Below are 19,675 nucleotides of genomic sequence, written 5' to 3' on the forward strand. Positions count from 1 at the left end.
AGCGATTCTCCTGCCTCAGCCTCCCGAGTAGCTGGGATTACAGGTGCCCGCCACCATAGCCAGCTAAGTTTTTTGCATTTTTAGTAGAGATGGGGTTTCACTATGTTGGCCAGGCTGGTCTCGAACTCCCAACTTCAGGTGATCCACCCCCCTCGGCCTCCCAAAGTGTTGGGCTTACAGGTGTGAGTCAATGCGCCCAGCCAAAACACACCTTCTTAACTGAACTGGGCTTTTACATCCAAGAGGATGGGGGATGTGGGGAGCCTGTTTTTAAGGCAATTAGTGGGGGAAAAGGAAGGAGAGCGGCCACACAGGAAAGGGGCCCATGCAAGAGGAGGAGAGAGATATGAGGGAAAACAAACCTACAGGGTTGATGGAGACCCACATCTTTCATTAGCCACATCACAACCTTCTTCCTTGCTGACACAGCTTGACTTTGGAAGCAAGAAGACAGCATAAGACATAATGCTTCATCAGAGGCAGGAGGCAGTGACTTGAATAGGTTACTGATGTGGTTCACTGACGCATTTGATGTTCCAATCTACCTCTGAGAGAATTTCAGAAAATATACAGCTCCAAGGCTGGGTGTGGTGACTCACGCCTGTAATCCCAGCACTTTGGGAGGCCGAGGTGGGCAGATCACTTGAGGTCAGGAGATCAAGACCAGCCTGGCCAACATGGTGAAACTCCATCTCTACTAAAAATACAAAAATCAGCTGGGCGTGGTGGCGGGCGCCTGTAGTCCCAGCTGCTCGGGACGCTGAGGCAGGAGAATCGCTTGAACCTGGGAGGTGGAGGTTGCAGTGAGCTGAGATCACACCACTGCATTCCCACCTGGGCAACAGAGCAAGACTCTGTCTCAAAAATAAATAAATAAATAAAAATACAAAAATTAGCCAGGCATGGTGGCAGGCACCTGTAATCCTGCTACTCCAGAGGCTGAGGCAGGAGAATGCTTGAGCTCAGGAGGCAGAGGTTGCAGTCAGCCGAGATCACGAAACTGCACTCCAGCCTGGGTGACAGAGTGAGACTCCACCTCGAAAAAAAAGAAAGAAAATACACAGCTCCAGTGCTTGCCTAAAAGCAAGGAGGCCCATACATTTGAAGGCCGGAAATAGGGCCACCAGAAAAAGTCAACCCCAGCCTCAGGGGGAAAAAAAAGCAGTGGACTGAAGATGTAATAGACTGAGCAGCCTCAGGAACTGTGGCTTTAAGAACTCTGATGGCATTGCGGCTTCTCTGTGCTGTCACATATCTTTTCCACTGGTGCTCAGAATGGTTTTCCTCAAGTCATTGGCAATCAAATCCTGAAAATGATGCACCCTCAGCCGGGCGTGGGTGCATTACAGCTCACGCCTGTAATCCCAGCACTTTGGGAGGCTGAGGCAGGCAGATCACAAGGTCAGGAGATTGAGACCATCCTGGCTAACATGGTGAAACCCCATCTCTACTAAAAATACAAAAAATTAGCCGGGCGTGGTGGTGGGCGCCTGTAGTCCCAGCTACTCGGGAGGCTGAGGCAGGAGAATGGCGTGAACTCAGGCGGCAGAGCTTGCAGTGAGCCAAGATTGTGCCACTGCACTCCAGCCTGGGCAACAAGAGCGACACTCTTGTCTCACAGAGCGAGACTCCGACTTAAAAAGAAAGAAAGAAAGAAAGAAAATGATGCACCCTCAAGGGCACATAGGAAGTGGGGAGCTGGGAGACACCACCACATTCTGTAGCCAGGCTTAGGGAGAATCATTCCAAGGAACAGAGACAATAATAGGAACTACTGGAGAGAAAACAGAAAGCAGGCCATGGCTCTGGAGTCTGTGGCAGGAAATAAGAGAGGTATAGGTTTAGGTCTCAGAAGGGGTCCTGAAGGGCTGAATGAAAAAATGTCAAGGATAGACTCAAAACATCAGGTTTATGCATAAGTACTTATTTCTAAAATGTTACTGGTGCATGCAAACCTGCACTGGCCTAAAAATGACTTTTCTTTTTTCTTTTTAGTTTTTAGAGACAGAGTCTTGCTCAGTTGTCCAAGCTGGAGTAAGGTGATTATAACTCACTGCAGCCTTGGGCTCCTGGTTCAAGTGATTCTCCCACCTTAGCCTCTCCAGTAGCTGGGACTATAGGCATGAGCCACTGCACTTGACTAATTAAAAAAAATTTTTTTTTTTGTAGGACAGGGTCTTGCTCTGGCATACAGGCTGGTCTGGAAATCCTAACCTCAAGCAATCCTCCTGCCTTGGCCTCCCAAAATGCCGGGATTACAGCATGAACCACCTCATCTGGCCTAAAAATCACTTTTCTAAGCAACTTTTAGATGACAGTACTTTACAACATAGCCTGGATCCAGTGTTGACAGTGACAGTCTCAAAAGCCCCCTAGGTGGAGCTGTTGTCCATTGGTGAAGATTCGAGGATCGCCAACAATCCTTTCCAGGATTAATCCTACTTAGCCACAGTAAGTCATTTCAGCAGTGGTGAAGCCCAAGGCCTCCAAGCCTGGGGCTCTATCTTACAGAAAAAAAAAAAAAGAAAGAAAGAAAGAAAAAGAAAAAAGGAAGTGATTTTCCAACTTCTGTGGGAAAAAGAGGTGAACTAAGTCCAGTCTGTGTCTTAAGAAGCTCACAAATGAGCAGGAAAGATAGTGTGTGCTCCTCACATCTCCATATGCGCTCTCTGGCCTGCCCCAGAGGGCATCCCAGAGCAGGGACAAGCTTGGTTCCGCAGCTTTACTCTTACTACGAGGTCTTTATAAAACTGCGAACAGCACCACCTACCTCGAGATGAAACCCAGTGTTCAGCAGATAAGCCCCCCACTAAATCTTAGGCATTATTACCACAGTTATTTGACTAGCTGCACACACAGCTGTACTCAGTGTGATGACCATGAGCACCGTGTGGGCAGGATATGAACAGAGAGCGGGTGTGGTCCATAAGCTGCTAACTGGATAGGTGGAGTGAGAATGGGGGAGGGGAGGTCAGCTCCATGAGGGGATGAGGTTCGGAGGGCAGATCTGAGTTAGGAGGAATGCTGACAGGCCAGCTACCTAGTGATCAGAGTAGGCTCAGGTGAAGGCTGGGTGTGTGAAGCACCACAGACACAGGGGTGCTGTTTGGGTTCCTCCTGCCTGTGTGTGGCCCAGCACTAACCCGCATCCCCAAGCCTCTGCTGGTTAAAAGGCCTTTACTTTATGACTAAGAGCTCTGGCTCTTGAGCGGGAGGGAGAGCCTTCTTAACTGCTCAGGTCATAGGAGACCCACAAGGCCCACTGCCAAGCACTGGAAATAGGTGGGGGTATCCATGGTCCCAACCATAAAAGTGCATACAATGATAGTTCCCAGTGGACTAAGGAGGACAGAGAATTCCAGGAAGTGAAATTTGGGTAGGCTCTTAAATAACTGAAGTATGAAAAGGAAGATCAAGAAATTCAAAGAGGGCTGGGAGCAGTGGTTTATGCCTGTAATCCAAGCACTTTGGGAGGCCAAGGTGGGCAGAGTTTGAGACCAGCCTGGGCAACATGGCAAAACCCTATCTCTACCAAAAAAATTACAGAAATTAGCCAGATGTGGTGGCACGTGCCTGTAGTTCCAGCTACTTGGGAGGCTGAGGTGGGAGGATTGCTGAACGTGGGAGGCAGAGTTTGCAGTGAGGCGAGATCACACCACTGCACTCCAGCCTGGGTGACAGAGCAAGATCCTGTCTTAAAAAAAAAAAAAAAAAAGAAAAGAAATTCAGAGGGCAAAGTACCTAAACAAAGATGGAGATGGCTATGATACAGTAGGGGAGCACTGCACAAATCAGTTTGGTGAGAAATCAGCTAAATTAGTGGCTGGTGAGACTGGAGAGGGAGGAACAGAAGATGTACATGTCAAGCCAAGGGAAAGGGCAGGCTGGACTATGTAAATCATGTTCTGAAAAAATTCATCTCAAAGAAGTGGGCACTGCTACAAACTGATTTCAAGAAATGTAAGCTCTGCAGAATAACCTTTCCAGCTCACTCCCTTCATAAACCTATATATGGTCCTAAGAACTCGGCAAACTGGCAGAAGATTCCAGAAATGAAATAGTCATGTTCTCCACCAGGCCCACCACATCACCTCACCGTTCTCGGAGGAATGTGCAGCAGGCGTCTTTGATGCTCTGCAGCTGCAGGAAGCTTGCCCCCATCAGCAATGACTGGACATTTTGCTGGTCAATGGCAAGGTTGCCATTGTAGGCAAAGTTGATCAGAGCCTCCAGGGCACTAGAGGAGAGAGGGAAAGCTGTGAGGTGCTTTCAGAGATGGGTCTTGGCCCACGGGAGACTCAGGCCCTAACTGAACTGACATTACTTAGCCCAGGCCCTTTGAGAATCTATCTAATGGAGTAACTACTTCACCACAGCCTAAAACTCATTCTACCAAGTTGTCTCCGTTGCCCTACAGAAAATTCTAAAAAAGAGAACACAATCACCTACAATTTCACTACTGAAAAAGTCAACAGCGGTCATTTTCCTACATTCATTTTTAGTCTTTGATCGCCTACATGCATGAATTTTATGGATATAATCATAAAATACTTATCAAGCCTTTCCCATGTTGCTACACTGTCTTCATGTTTATTGTTTTTAGTGGCTGCTGTATAATATTTCAACATGGAAATATGCTATCATTTATTTCCTTTATTGGTAAGCATGATAGCTATTACCATCTTATTGCTGTTAGAACGTTTTTGAATTATTTCTTTGGGGTAAATTTCTAGAATGAGATTTCTAACATTTTTTCTGCTTTCAATTCACACTGAAAATGAAATCCAAATTCCACCTTTAAGGCTGTATGTGCTCTGGTCCCTCTCCATCTGTCTATCCTCCTCACCTCCACTTTCTCCCTTTCTTACTTGATTCCAGCATTCTGAACATATTCTTACCTCAGGGCCTTTGCAATGACTGCTCCCTGTTTGGAGGGAACTTCCCCAAGATGGCTCATTCCCGCACTTCAAATAAGATGTCTCAGCTCAAATGCCACCCCACGACAGGGGCCTTCCCTGATCACCCGAAAATAGCACAGACTCCACCATCCTTTACTAGCCTTTACTCTGCTTTACTTTTCTCATATCACTTTCACTCTTAGCCATACCATGCATGTATTTGGTGACTGCCAAATCACTACTAGAAAGCTGGCAGAGGGCCGGCGCGGTGGCTCACGCATGTAATCCCAGCACTTTGGGAGGCCAAAGTGGGCGGATCACCTGAGGTCAGGAGTTCGAGACCAGCCTAGCCAACATGGCAAAACCCTGTGTCTACTAAAAATACAAAAATTAGCCAGGCATGGTGGCATGCGCCTGTAGTCCCAGCTACTTGAGAGGCTGAGGGAGGAGAATTGCTTGAATCCAGGAGGCGGGGTTGTTGCAGTGAACAGAGATCATGTCATTGCATTCTAGCCTGGGCGAGAGTGAGACTCCATCTCAAAAAAAAAAAAAAAAAAAAAAAAGGCAGATGCCTGTAATCCCAGCTACTCATGGGAGGCTGAGGCAGTAGAATTGCTTGAACCTGGGAGGCAGAGGTTGCAGTGAGCCCAGATCACACCACTGCACTCCAGCCTGGGTGCCAAGAGTGAGACTCCATCGCCCCCCCTCCCCCCCACACAAAAAAAGGTTGGCAGAATGAGAAGAGGTGCTGTTTTCTCACTGCTATACCTCAGATATATGATAGAGCTGTGCTCATCATGGATGTTCAGGCAATCTCTGTTAAATGAAGCCCCTGGACTATTCATGGGATGAGCATGTCTCCTTCACACACACACCGCAGAGAATAGGAGGGCACAACTGCCCTTGGACAGCTTACTTCTAGGTCTTTCCTCATAAGTAACTGGCCTAAGATTTCTTTCTTTCTTTTTTAAGAGTCAAGGTCTCACTCTGTTGCCCAGGCTGGAGTGTAGTGGTGTGATCACAGCTCGCTGCAGCCTTGACCTCCTTAGCTCACCTCCCACCTCAGCTTTCTAAGTAGCTGAGACTACAGGTGTGCACCACCATGCCCAGCTAATTAAAAACAATTTTTTTTATACAGATGTGGTTTATGTTGTCCAGGCTGGTCTTGAACTCCTAGCCTCAAGCAATCCTCCCGCCTTGACCTCCCAAATTGTTTGGATTTCAGGCACGAGCCACCTTGCCTGGCCTGACCTGAGATTTCTACCCTGCCATGGGTATATAAATCCTCTTCTGGTATTGGGGCACTTTGATCATCCAGAGGGTAACACACAGTCTCCTAGCTCTTTTCTCCCTAGTTGTCACCACTGTCAGATTAAGAGGTTGGGCAATAACTGACTACCAGCTAAGGGATAACCTTGGGCTTGATCTCCTTGAGCTTCAATTTTCTGAACCATGAAATAACCATAACATTTGCCACCTTCTAGACCTGTGTTGTCTAATATAGTAGCCTTTGGCCACATGTGACTATTTAACTTTAAAATTAAATTGATTAAAATTAAACAAAACTTAAAATTCAGTTCTTCAGTCCCACTAGTCATATTTCAAGTGCTCAATAGCCATCTGTGGCTAGTGGCTACCATTTTGGGCAACACAAATAGAACATTTGCATCACTGCAGAAACCTCCAGTGGACAACACTGTTCTAGACTGATAAGAAGGGACGTAAATGAAGACACTTATTTGAAGAACTATTTTGTCAGCTAAAATGACTAGCCCAGAAAAGTGCAGAGAATAACATACCACCACTCTTAAATCCAGCCCCAGTCAAAAAAAAAAAAAAAAAAAAAAAAATCATGGAGTCTAGGTCCTACTAAATGTATTTCTCCTATAGTAGGGTAAAAACAGCAGCATCAAAACTCCCTTCATTTTAACCCTATCTCAGACCACTGGCTGAGGTGCTAATCTGCTTATTAATCACTTATTATTTGTGTAGAGCTAGGCTATTAGACACTGTGTCCTGCTGCAGGTCCTCAACGGAACTGTGCACAGGCTGAAACTGCACCTGGAAAGCAGCCTGCGAAACCTAATGGTGGGATTCAGTACCTTGGGTCCATTCCTTGCATTACAATCTCATCCTGCTTGCACTCCATCATGTCATTTGTAAACATAGCATGGAAATATGGGATCGAGGCTGCTAAGACGATCCGGTGAGCACTGAATTTGTGGTCCCCAATCTGTGGGCAAAGTAAAATACAAAGACAGATATTGAGGAATGCAAAAAAAAAAAAAAAACAAAACCCACCCCCCTCCACAGCATACCCCACTGCCCATTGCAAAGGCGTTGAAGGCATCCCAGGGCATGGAGGCCAAGGCTTAGCATGATGACCCTGAAGTATTTTAAATGCAATATACTCGGTTACAGTAGAAGAATGTAAACAATACATTTTAATGAAGTGTTAAAATAGCCAAAAAAATTTAAGCCTGAATGTTTCATGTAATCGTTTTTGCTTATATGGTAGTCTCCAATGCACCCCTTTCAGCTACTCCACCAACTCAAATACCTGATTCCTGTAACACTTTATCCCAACCTCAGGCAGATGGACTAGACAAATGGTCCAAGAACGCTGGTGCTCCTAACAGTATGCTCCTCAAGAAGAGTAAATATGTAGTGACCGGGCCGGAGGCAGGGGCATGAGGAGATACACTGGTGTTGTGGACTGGCTGCTGCCCTGTGTGGCTAGCAGGGACAGAGGCCAACTCTTCCTCCAATGAGTGTCAAATCCTCACTGACACACCCTTAGCCTGAGGAATTCTATAAAGTGTTTTCCAACTATCTGCCAAAAGGCTCTTCCCTTCAATAAGCCATTTATAGTTCCAAGCTATATAAACATTTCTACTTAAGAACTTTCTATTCTCCAGGAAGAGCAAAACAATCCTTTTTTCCTTTTTATCAGGTTCCACATTAGTGAAATGCCAGAGAATCTCACTATCTGATGCTCATCTCTTTGTGTCATGTTTATCCAAGGGTTCGAGGTTAGAAGATCGAATCCTTGGATAAACAGGCGTGAGACACCGCACCCAGCCTCTACTCAAATTTCTTAAAGTTGTTCTATGAGGTTTATTACAGAAGAAAAAAACAACTAGCAGTCTCTGTTTTCTTGATTCCTTGCCCGTGATTCCTACTCCCAGGGACAAACTCTTGCTTCTAGGACTTTTCTCCATTTTTCTAAATAATATGCTTATATATTACTTGTTGACTTTTCACTTTGAGTTAAAGTGGTACCCAACCTTTAAATAGCTCCCAGTAAACGCTCACTCTTGGTATTTACACCCTTGTGCAGTCCCCTCCCACAACATGTCAGGGTTGGTCTATGTGACCAACAGAATATAGCAGAAGTGATAATGGTATGTCACATTCAAAGCTAGGTCATAAAAGGCAATTCCTCTTACCCTCTTCTTCTGGATCACTTGCTCTAAGAGAAGCTAAATAACATATCCTTAAGAGACACCCCTATGAAGAAGACTGAAGCCTTCTATGGCTACCTGAGTGAGCTTGGAAGAGCATCCTCCAGCTGTAGTCAAGCCTTCAGATGACAGCAACTTTGTGAGAAATGTCTGAGCTGCTTCTGAACTCCTGGCCCGCAGAAACTGTGAGATAATAAATACTTGTTTTAAGTAACTAAATTTTGGGCCGGGCGCAGGGTGGCTCATGCCTGTAATCCCAGCACTTTGGGAGGCCAAGGAAGGTGGATCGCTTGAGGGTGGATCAGGAGTTTGAGAGCAGCCTGGGCAACATGATGAAACCCTGTCTCTACAATAAATACAAAAATTAGCTGGGTGTGGTGGTGCATGCCTGTAATCCCAGCTACTTGGGTCACTGAGGCAGGAGAGTCGCTTGAACCTGGGAGACAGAGGCTGCAGTGAGCCAAGATCGTGCCACTGCACTCCTGCCTGGGCTGGAGTCTCAAAAACAAAAAAGTCACAAATTTTGGGGTAGTTTGTTATGCGGCAAAAGATAACTATTATATTACTAATCTAATTCCTATTATGGAAGATTAAGTATTTGTCCTGATACCTTTCTTCATGTACTACCCCATACACTCTCCCTATCTTTCCAATATAATTAGGTCAAATTTTGGTTAAATTAATATTAAGAGTTGCATTAAGTCTATGTAAATATTATTTGTAGCCAAGCCATGCTGTATACTGTGAGTATATTTCCTTTTTGTATAATTTTTCTTTTCCCTAGAGCATAAAACTCTGGTTAATATATTCAGTCAGGTACTCTATCAGTTGTTTGTTTTAAGTTGTCTGTTTCTTGAGACATTATCTACTGGAACTCTTCCTGGGAATTCTGTTTCCCTCACCTATACTAATACCCCCGTTTCCTGAACCCCACATAGTCCTCTTGCTTATTTATTCACTTGTTCTGGTAGAAAGTGTCTTCTAGGCTGGGCGTGGTGGCTCACACCTGTAATCTCAGCACTTTGGGAGCCTGAGGCGGGTGGATCACCTGAGGTCAGGAGTTCGAGACTAGCCTGGCCAACATGGTGAAACCCCATCTCTACTAAAAATGCAAAAATTTAGCCCAGTGTGGTGGCGGGCACCTGTAATTCCAGCTACCTGAGGTGCTGAGGCAGGAGAATTGCTTGAACCTGGGAGGTGGAGGTTGCAGTGAGCGGACATCGTACCATTGCACTCCAGCCTGGGCAAGAAGAACGAGATTCCATCTCAAACAAATAAAAATGTGTCTTCTAGTAAAGCCTCATAAGAAGGGGTCTATGTACAATGTCTGAAAATGTCTTTACTACCCTCAAGCTTAGATAATAATTTAGTTGGTTAAAAAATTCAAAGTTTAGACTTTTTTCCTGTCAAAATTTTGAAAGTATTGCTCCATTGTCTTCTACTTCTTTGTTTTTAGAGATGGGGTCTTACTCTGTCCTCCAGGCTGGACTTGAATTCCTGAACTCAAGCAATCCTCCTGCCTCAGTCTCCTGAGTAGTTGAGACTATAGGCATGCTAGTGTGCACCTGGCTATGTTCAAAAAATATATATATATACGTATATATTTGTACAGACAGGTCCTGCTTTGTTGCTCAGGCTGTTCTCAAACTCCTGGCTTCAAGCAATCCTCCCACCTCAGCCTCTCGAAGTGCTGGGATTACAGGTGTGAGTCACCACACCTGGCCTAGTTTGTTGTTATTGAGAACTCGAATGCTATTTTGAATCCTAACTCTAGGTATGTAACTGTGCTCTCTAGAAGCCTTTAGGATCTTCCCTGTATTCTTGTAGTTCTAAAATTTCAGTGTTGTATCTTGGTATTGGTTTTCTTTTATTGTGCTGTATCAATCTACAGACATTATTTCAGTTCTGGAAAAATCTCTTCACAGCATTTAATCCTTCATAATTTCCTCCCTCCTATTGTAATTTTTTCTCCTCAGAAATTTCTATTAGTCAGGTGTTAGATTTCTTGGAATAATCCTCTAATTTTCTTATTGTTCTTCCCCACGTTCCATCTCTTTCATTTGGTCTATCAGTGAGGAAACTTCTTCAACCCTATCTTACAATCTTTCTGTGCTGTAGGTTTTTATACTGGCTATCACATTTTTAATTTCCTAGAGGTCTTGTTTTCAAAAGCTTCCTTTTTAAAAGAATCCTGTTCATCTTTCATGAATGCAATATTTTCTCAAATCTCTCCTGAGATAGTATATAGTTACAACTTTTTTTTCTTCTTTCTCTCTCTGCTTTTACTGTTTCCTGAGATATTTTCTCTTCCAATTGTTTTGATCTCTGTCTTCTATGTTAGAGGTTTTCTTTAAATGCCTGGTGACACTTGGCTAGGGGGTAGGCTTGTCGATTTGTCGGCTTCACATTAGGGTGATCAGGCAAGAATCGGCCATTTGATTGAGGACCCCTGGAAGTATTCAGTATCGTTAGGACTTTTTCTCTGGAGTTAATTTTATCAGAGCAGGATCTTCCAATCTCTTGCAGGGAAATATCTGTCAGCCTACAGATATTCTGGAAACTGTGTGTAAGAGGGGGATGGTTCTACCATGCACTACTGATAACTCTTATCTTAAAGCCCTTATTTTCAGTTTTGCTCCATATTGCATCCCTTCTCCTAAGCTTGGTGTGCCTGATTCGGAGCCTCTGGTTCAGTATCTAAGACTAAACTTCCTATCTCCTGAGAGAGTGGGGGAGGGGGTGCAGGCATCTAATTGCCTTTCATACAGACTTCCAAGTAATCTTCCTGTTTTCAGTATTTGGTGTCTCCAATTCTGGAACTATTCCAGGGTTCTACACTAGAAATCCTCTTCCTTCTCAGTTTCTCCCCCTGGGAGGCACTTTCAGTTCCTCTGGCCCACTAAGTCTTCTCCACACATGCTCTCTGGCTTTAATATTCCATTGATTTCTCATTTGCTGATATGTCTTTCCCCTCTTACTACTATTTTAATGGGGTTATGGAGGGGAATGAAAGTTAAGTGTGTGTTCAATTGGCTGTGTTTAACTGCTGTGCATTTATTTTTCATCTAGAAAATAAACAGAAGACAAAAGAACAAGCTGTATGTGCACCAACAGAATGACCTGGTTTCAAAAAAAAACCAGCTACAGAGAAGATAGGCCTATCTTGGGATATGTTAGCCTGATTACATTTGAGTTCTGTAATCAGCTAAGGGGAACAACAAATTGGACCTTGTCTAGATGAGGAAGACCAAGATGGGCAAGAGGCTGAAAGCTACATCTTATAAGGAATAGCTAAAGGATAGTCTGGAAAAGGTAATTTAGGAGGAACATGATGGTTGTCGTCAAATCCTAGAAGGGCTATCACATGGATTCGGGCAGATCTAGAAAATTACAGGAAAGCAGATTTTCGTTTATCATAAACAATAAGAGCTAAGTGCCGGGCGCGGTGGCTCACGCCGGTAATCTCAGCTCTCGGGGAGGCAGAGGCAGGAGGATAGCTTGAGCCCAGGAGTTCGAGACCTGCCTGGGCAATACAGCGAGACCCCGTTCTCCACAAAAAGGAAGAAAAAAAAAAGACAAAAAACAAATAAGCGTTAAGAATAAGAGCTAAGAACACTTAGGGGGTGTCCTGGACTGGTTTTAAAACTATTAAGTGACTACTTAGAGGCCTTCCAATTCTACAATCCTGTGATACTACACTTTTGTGAAAAGCTTTTAAAAACCCAAACACTCTCATTTGTAATCTCAGTTTTTACATGTCTCATTTTTCGCTGGGCACAGTGGCTTATGCCTGTAATCCCAGCTCTTTGGGATGCTAAGGTGGGAAGGTTTCTTGAGACAGGGATTTTCAAGACCAGCCTGGGCAACACAGCAAGACCCCATCTCTACAAAAAACTAGCCAGGCATGGTGGTGCATGCTTGGGAAGATGGTTTGAGTCCAGGAGTTCAAGGTTGCAGTGAGCTATAATTGTCACTGCACTCCAGCCTGGGCAACAGAGCAAGAGAATGTCTCAAAAAATAAAATAAAATGTCACTTTAAAAAAAATGAGATGATCATTTATTGAGCTCCTTTTGTATGCCACAGACTATGCCAAGTACCCATTCTGCACATATTCTCATTTCAGTCCTCACAGCAACCCTCTGCAGTAGACAGCTACTGTGAATCATGTTCTATAGATGAGAAAACCACGATTTGGAAGTTAAGTAGCTCACCCAATGTCAGGTAGCTATTATGTGAAGAGAAGGAATTATGCTTAGGTTGTTACTGGTGGAATTGGAGAGGGACCTAATAAATAGCATACCTTCTCTCAGCTTGAGTTCTCAGTCAACTGAGAAAAAAGTTATAAATAAAAAACCTACACATGTGATAAAACTACATAGAATTAAATACACATATACACAGAATGAATAAAAGTAAAACTGAAGAAATCTGAATAAGATTAATGAATTATAATTATACCAATGTTAATATTCTAGTTGCAACATTGTACTTTCAGTTCCTCTGGCTTAATAGTTTTGCAAGATATTACCACTGGGAGAAATTGGGCAAAAGGAAAAAGTTGTGGGCATGGTGGTTCACGCCTGTAATCCCAGCACTTTGGGAGGCTGAGGTAGGAGGACTGCCTGGGTCCAGAAGTTTCACACCAGTCTGGGCAATATGGCAAGACCATGTTCTTACAAAAAATAAAATAAAATAAATTAGCTGGGTGCAGTGGTGTGCATCTGCAGTCCCAGCTACTTAGGCAGCTGACACAGGAGGATTGCTTGAGCCTGAGAGTTGGGGGTTACAGGAAGTTATAATCACACCACTGCATTCCAGCCTGGGCAGCAAAGTGAGACCCTTTCTCTATTAAAAAAAAAAAAAAATTAGGCCAGGCATGGTGGCTCACGCCTGTAATCCCAGCACTTTGGGAGGCTGAGGCGGGCAGATCACAAGGTCGGAAGATCAAGACTATCCTGGCTAACACGGTGAAACCCCGTCTCTACTAAAAATACAAAAAATTAGCTGGACGTGGTGGCAGGCGCCTGTAGTCCCAGCTACTCAGGAGGCTGAGGCAGGAGAATGGCGTGAATCTGGGAGGCAGAGCCTGCAGTGAGCCGAGATTGCGCCACTGCACTCCAGCCTGGGCAACAGAGCGAGACTCCATCTCAAAAAAAAAAAAAAAATTTAAAAGGTACGTGTGATTTCACTGAACTATCTTACCACTGCATGTGATTCTACAATTATCTCAAAATAAAACATACATTTAAAAAAAGGACTAAACTAAGCATGGTGGAACATACCTTGGATCTCAGTTACTAGGAGTTTGAGGCCAGTGTGGGCAACATAATGAAACCTAGCCTCTCGGGGGGTGGGGGGAGGACAAAGCAAATGGGAGACAAAAATATTATTTTCTTATCAATAAATGTAATATAAACCATAGCTTATATAAGAGGGTAAGTGGGTTCCCTATAATTAATATCTAGAATTACACAGGCCCATGCAAAGGCCACTTTCTCCACTGATCTGCAATTACCTCAAATCTCCCCTCTTCCCCACTCCTAAGGTGGCAAAGACATGTGAACTGGTGCCACACAATTTTTTCAAAAAAATTCATCAGTAAGAAACACATAACTGGTTGGTTAGAAAACTTAAGGCTATTTAGCATACACTCTACCTTTAGTCACATTTTGCTACATACCCGCCTCTAAAAATATACCTCTTATAAAATATTATCAATGAAATGGAATCAGACAGTAGATTTAAAGTATTAGAGTCAGGTTCAAAGTCCAAGATAGGACAGAAAGAAAGAAATGAATCTATGGTATACACAAAACACTCTACACTAAAATAGCTACACCCATGAATACACATGGAAGCTGCTGAGGCTAGATCAGGACATGAGATCTCCTGGTGTATTCAACAAACACTTAGTGCCCATGCCTACACTACCACTGTGAAATTATTTGCAATGAATAGCACCTACAAAGCAAATTTGGGGCAATCATGGGACTTCCTAGGTATGTACAACACCCCCGAATTTGCTTCTAAGAAAAAAAGATCAATTCAAACGAGAAAGACTAAACCACTTCCACTAAAACTAGCAAAGACTCAGCATTCATGCCCCTTGGCTTCTACAAAGAGTGGATACAGAATTCTTCCTGAGCAGGGCTCTGCATAATACACTCTGAAGACTGAAAATGCAGTACTCCTGCTTGCCTCTATATTATTTATTATTATTATATAATAAAAACTTTAACACCTGTCAACAGCTCTGTTCAGTAAATTAAAAGAAGTGATGGAGTTACACAAGGGGGAAGGAGATTAGGTCTACCAGTCAACAGGTAACTTAAATGTTCATATGTCGTAACTCTACTATACTTGTTTTGTTTGTTTGTTTTGAGACAGTCTCGCTCTGTCACCAGGCTGGAGTGCAGTGGCGCGATCTTGGCTCACTGCAATCTCCGCCTCTTGGGTTCAAGCGATTCTCCTGCCTCAGTCTCCTGAGTAGCTGGGACTACAGGCACCCACCACCATGCCCGGCTAATTTTTTGTATTTTTAGTAGAGACGGGGTTTCACCATGTTAGCCAGAATGGTCTTGATCTCCTGACCTCATGAACCGCCCTCCTTGGCCTCCCAAAGTGCTGGGATTACAGGTGTGAGCCACCATGCCTGGTCTATACTTGGTTTTTAAAATCATGAACATACTATTCCTTTGGTAAATGTTTGAGATCAGTGGCTTCCATGATTCAAGTACAGCTATGAAAAGCAAAGTGATGTGATGTGAGGCTGACTAAATAGATGGGACACTCAAGAATTCTACGTGTTACTTTAAAAGTATCAGGAGGCCAGAAGATCGAGGCCATCCTGGCTAACATGGTAAAACCCCGTCTCTACTAAAAATACAAAAAATTAGCCGGGTGAAGTGGGGGGCGCCTGTAGTCCCAGCTACTCAGGAGGCTGAGGCAGGAGAATGGCATGAACCCGGGAGGCAGAGCTTGCAGTGAGCCGAGATTGAGCCACTGCACTCCAGCCTGGACGACAGAGCGAGACTCTGGCTCAAAAGAAAAAAGTATCAGGAAACCAGGGAACAGGACTAAGGAAGAAATTCCAAGCTGACCAGGCCACTCTGTGGAGATGAATTGGAGGGACAGGAGTGGCAGCTAGGAGTCCAGCCAGGAGACCACTGCCTGGTCCAGAGAGAGAAGAGCTGAGCTCGGCCTGGATGGTGGCAATGGGAAAGGAGAAAAAAGTCAGACTCAGGAAAGATGCTGACCTTAGAACTGCTGTGACCTGGTGACTAACTAGATGTGGGAGTGAGGGAAAGAGGTGTCAAGATGACTTCCAGGTTACTGGTGCGATCTGGCATGTGGAGGTGCCACATACTTAGATCAGAAACGACAGAGAAGGATAAAGTCAGGAGTAAAAGACCAAATAAAGTTTTGGACAAGCTGACACCGAGTGCCTGGGAGGCATCTAAACAGAGACTATATAGAAAGTGGATGGTCCAGTCTGGAATACAGAGATAAGTCTGGGCTCAAATAACACTTTTGGAAATAATCAGTGAAGACAGAAAAAAGATCACTTAGGGAGACAACTCGAAGTGTGAAGAAAATAGGCTATAAGACAGCCTTGAAGAACTTCAACATTTAAAGATCACCTAGTAGAGGATGTATCAACAAAGAAGACACAGAAGGGAGGTACACAGAAAGGAAATGAGAAGAGAAGCAGGAAGATGTCTGGAGGTAGAAGAGAGTGTAGGTCCACCAGAAAGGCGATGTGGCATAGAGACTGGATGGAATCAGAAGGTCCTCACTAGCTCTGCTACCTCAGACAGGGCTGCTCAACACAAATTCTGTTCCCTACCACAGGCAGGTGGGGCTCAGCATTCAAACAGTAAAGCAGCCCGGCAAAATCTGAGTTGGGAGTAATCTGAGACAGGTGTTCCCAAAGAAAGTAAAAGATATACCCAGAATAGATTTCTCTTTGATGGAAAACATTTTGATACTATTGTTCCTACCTTCAGGAGCTCACAATGAATATAAATAAAGCACTAACAACAGTTAAGTGCCCAGACCGCATGGAAAGAATGCCCTTGGGATCAGTGGGGTTAAGACTAAGCTTTAACGCAGTCACAAAGGATGCTGAAAGTGCATGATAAGTAGTAATCCATAATTTTATTGAGGCACATATTTGAATCATAAAGGCCATGAAGCTGGTCTGTAAGAATAAGTCTATAAAATGGAGAAGCAGTAGGGATAAATTAATCCCTAAAAAAAATTTAAAAGAATAAGGTAGGCGGAACTGCCCTATCAGATGTCAATACTTATAAAGCAATAGAAATTAGGAAATTGTGGTACTGAAACAAACCGACCAAATGAACAGAATAAGCAGTCAGAAATACATCCCATATATATGTAAACTTGATAAATGACAGAAATGGCATTGCAGATAATATGGAAAAGAGAGTCCACTTAAAAAATGGTGTTGGGGGCTGGGCGCGGTGGCTCACGCCTGTAATCCCAGCACTTTGGGAGGCCAAGGCGGGTGGATCCCGAGGTCAGGAGATCGAGACCATCCTGGCTAACATGGTGAAACCCCGTCTCTACTAAAAATACAAAAAATTAGCCGGGCGTGGTGGCGGGCACCTGTAGTCTTGGCTACTCGGGAGGCTGAGGCAGGAGAATGGCGTGAGCCCAGGAGGTGGAGCTTGCAGTGAGCCGAGATAGCGCCACTGCACTCCGGCCTAGGAAAAAGAGCGAGACTCCATCTCAAAAAAAAAAAAAAAAAAAAAAAAAAAAAAAAAAAAAAAAAAAAAAAAATTGGTGTTGGGACAACTAGTTATCCACATGGAAAAAAAATCAAATTGAATTCCTGCTTCACATCACACACCAAAATCAATTCCAGATAGAAAAAAGCCTTAATGGCCAGGTGCAGTGGCTCACGCCTATAATCCCAACACTTTGGGAGGCCGAGGTGGGAGGACTGCCTGAGCCCAGGAGTTTGGGATTAGCATGGGCAACATGGCAAGATCTTGTCTCTATTTTTTTTTTATAAAATACAAAAAAAGAAGAAAAAAAATCTTAAGCATTAAAGGCAAAACTTCAAAATTTTGGAAGAAAATATTGTAGGTCTTTTTGACCTTGAGATTAGGATTTCTTAAACAAGAATTCAGAAAGCATTAACCTTAAGAGAGAAGACTTCAATATTTGACTACAGTAAAATTAAGAACTTCTGTCCAGGACAGGTGTGGTGGCTTACACCTGTAATCCCAGCACTTTGGCAGGCTGAGGTGGGCAGATCACTTGAGGTCAGGAGTTCAAGACCAGCCTGGCCAACATGCTGAAACCCCGTCTCTACCAAAATATAAAAAATTAGCCGGGTGTGGTGGCATGCACCTGTAATCCCAGCTACTCGGGAGGCTGAAGCAGGAGAATCGCTTGAACCCGGGAGGCGAACGTTGCAGTGAGCCAGGATCTTGCCACTGCACTCCAGCCTGGGTGATGGAGCGAGACTCCATCTCAAAAAAAAGACAAGTTACAAGTGAGAAAAGATATTTGCAAACATAAAACCAACAAATAATTAGTATCCAGAGTACATAAAGAACTCCAATAAATCAACGAATCATAATTTGAAAAAAGAAAAGTGAGCTTAAGACTTACCTAAAACTAGGCATTTCACAGACAATGAAACAGAATAATGGTCTAAAACAAAGGAAAAGATGATCTCAGCAATAATCAGGGAAATGCTAGCATCACAATGAGATATAATTTCACATCCAGGAGAAGTCCAATTAAGAAGTCCAATAATACCCAAAGCTGATGATGATGTGGATGGACAGAAGAGCTCTTAAGCACTGCTACAATGTATGTAAATTTATATAATTTCCACTTTGAAAAATAATGCCAATACTAACATGATCATGAAAAGTTGAACACGCACATACTCAATGACCTAGCAATTTAACTCCTAGCTATATACCTTAGATGCATACGCTCCAGAAAATATGTAATAAAATGTTTACATCGCTGTTCAGAAAAGCAGAAAACTAAACAAAACAAAAAACCACCTAAACAACCATTGAGAGGAGAATCCTAATTTCTGATATTCACATAATGGAACATTATTCATCAGTGAAAATGAATGAATTAAAAGCTACACACAACACAATGTAAAATCCCCAAGGGCAGGAATCTGACCATGTCAAAAATGTTTCCTCTCTTACAATGATATTTGCATTATGCAATATTTGATACATAGAAAATAATATCTGTAAATTAGGAAAATAAACTCATGAATCCATCAAAGGTCCAACATGCCTCAAAATAGTCTATAGGTCAAAGAGGAGTCTCTAAAAAAGGAAGGGAAATTTAAAAATACATTGAATTAATGAAAGTGAAAATACAACATATCTAAAGCAGTGGTGAGATTATGACACTAAATGCTTACATTAGAAAAGTCTCAAGTGAATAATCCAAACTACCTCTCCAAGAACTACAGAAAAAATAAACCCAAAGCAAGCAGAAGGAAGGAAATTAAAAGGAGCAGAAATCAATGAAATTAAAAACAGGAAAACAGTAAACTAATGAAACAAAAAGATGCTTCTTTGAAAATATCGATAAAATTGACAAAGACAGAAAAGACAAATCACCAATATAGGAATGAAACAGTTGATAATACTACAGACCCCGCAATCATAAAAATGATAACAGGAGAATACTATGAACAACTCTGCACATAAATTTGACAACTGATGAAATTGACCAATTTCTTGAAAATGACAACTTACCCAAGATGGGGGAATAATTGAAAAGCCTTGTAACTAATAAGAAAACTAAATCTTTAATTTTAAAATGCTTGAAAAAGAAATCTACAGGTCCAGATGGTTTCACTAGAGAATTCTACCAAATGTTTAAAACAGAATTAATACCAATTTTAAACAATCTCTTCCAGAAAATAGAAGATTAAGGGATAACTCCAAGTTCATTTTATGCAGTATTACCCTAGTACTAAAACTAGACAGACAGTATAAAAAAAGAAAAGTACAGACCAATATCCCTCATGAATATAGATGCAAAAATCCTTAACAAAATATCAGCAAACAGAATTCAGCAATATATAAAAATAATTATATACCATGACCAAATAGGGTTTATCCGGGTTAACGCAGACTTAATATTTGAAAATAAATCTATGTAATCCAGTATATTAATAGACTCACGAAAAAAGAAGTGACACGACCCTCTCCATGCAAAAAAAAAAAAAAAAAACAGTTGACAAAATTCAGCACTCATTCTTGATAAAAATTCTCAGAACACTAGGAATTGAGGGG

The 19,675-nt window shown here is 42.8% G+C and overlaps 1 protein-coding gene across 4 annotated transcripts in view; it reads right to left on the reverse strand.

Annotated features, from left to right (window-relative positions):
• The window catches only part of KLHL18 (kelch like family member 18), a 61,837-nt gene that overhangs the window by 19,689 nt on the left and 22,473 nt on the right, over window positions 1–19,675 (reverse strand). For all 4 annotated transcript variants that reach the window (XM_030811933.1, XM_030811932.1, XM_030811934.1 and 1 more), the window contains exons 2-3: window positions 7,001–7,131; window positions 4,097–4,237 (exon numbers count right to left, since the gene is read on the reverse strand). In XM_030811933.1, coding sequence (XP_030667793.1) covers window positions 4,097–4,237; window positions 7,001–7,131 — 272 coding nt within the window. The remainder of the gene's footprint in view (window positions 1–4,096; window positions 4,238–7,000; window positions 7,132–19,675) is intronic.

The sequence above is a fragment of the Nomascus leucogenys genome, chromosome 4 (assembly GCF_006542625.1).
Source record: "Nomascus leucogenys isolate Asia chromosome 4, Asia_NLE_v1, whole genome shotgun sequence".
NCBI classification, from domain to species: Eukaryota; Metazoa; Chordata; class Mammalia; order Primates; family Hylobatidae; genus Nomascus; species Nomascus leucogenys.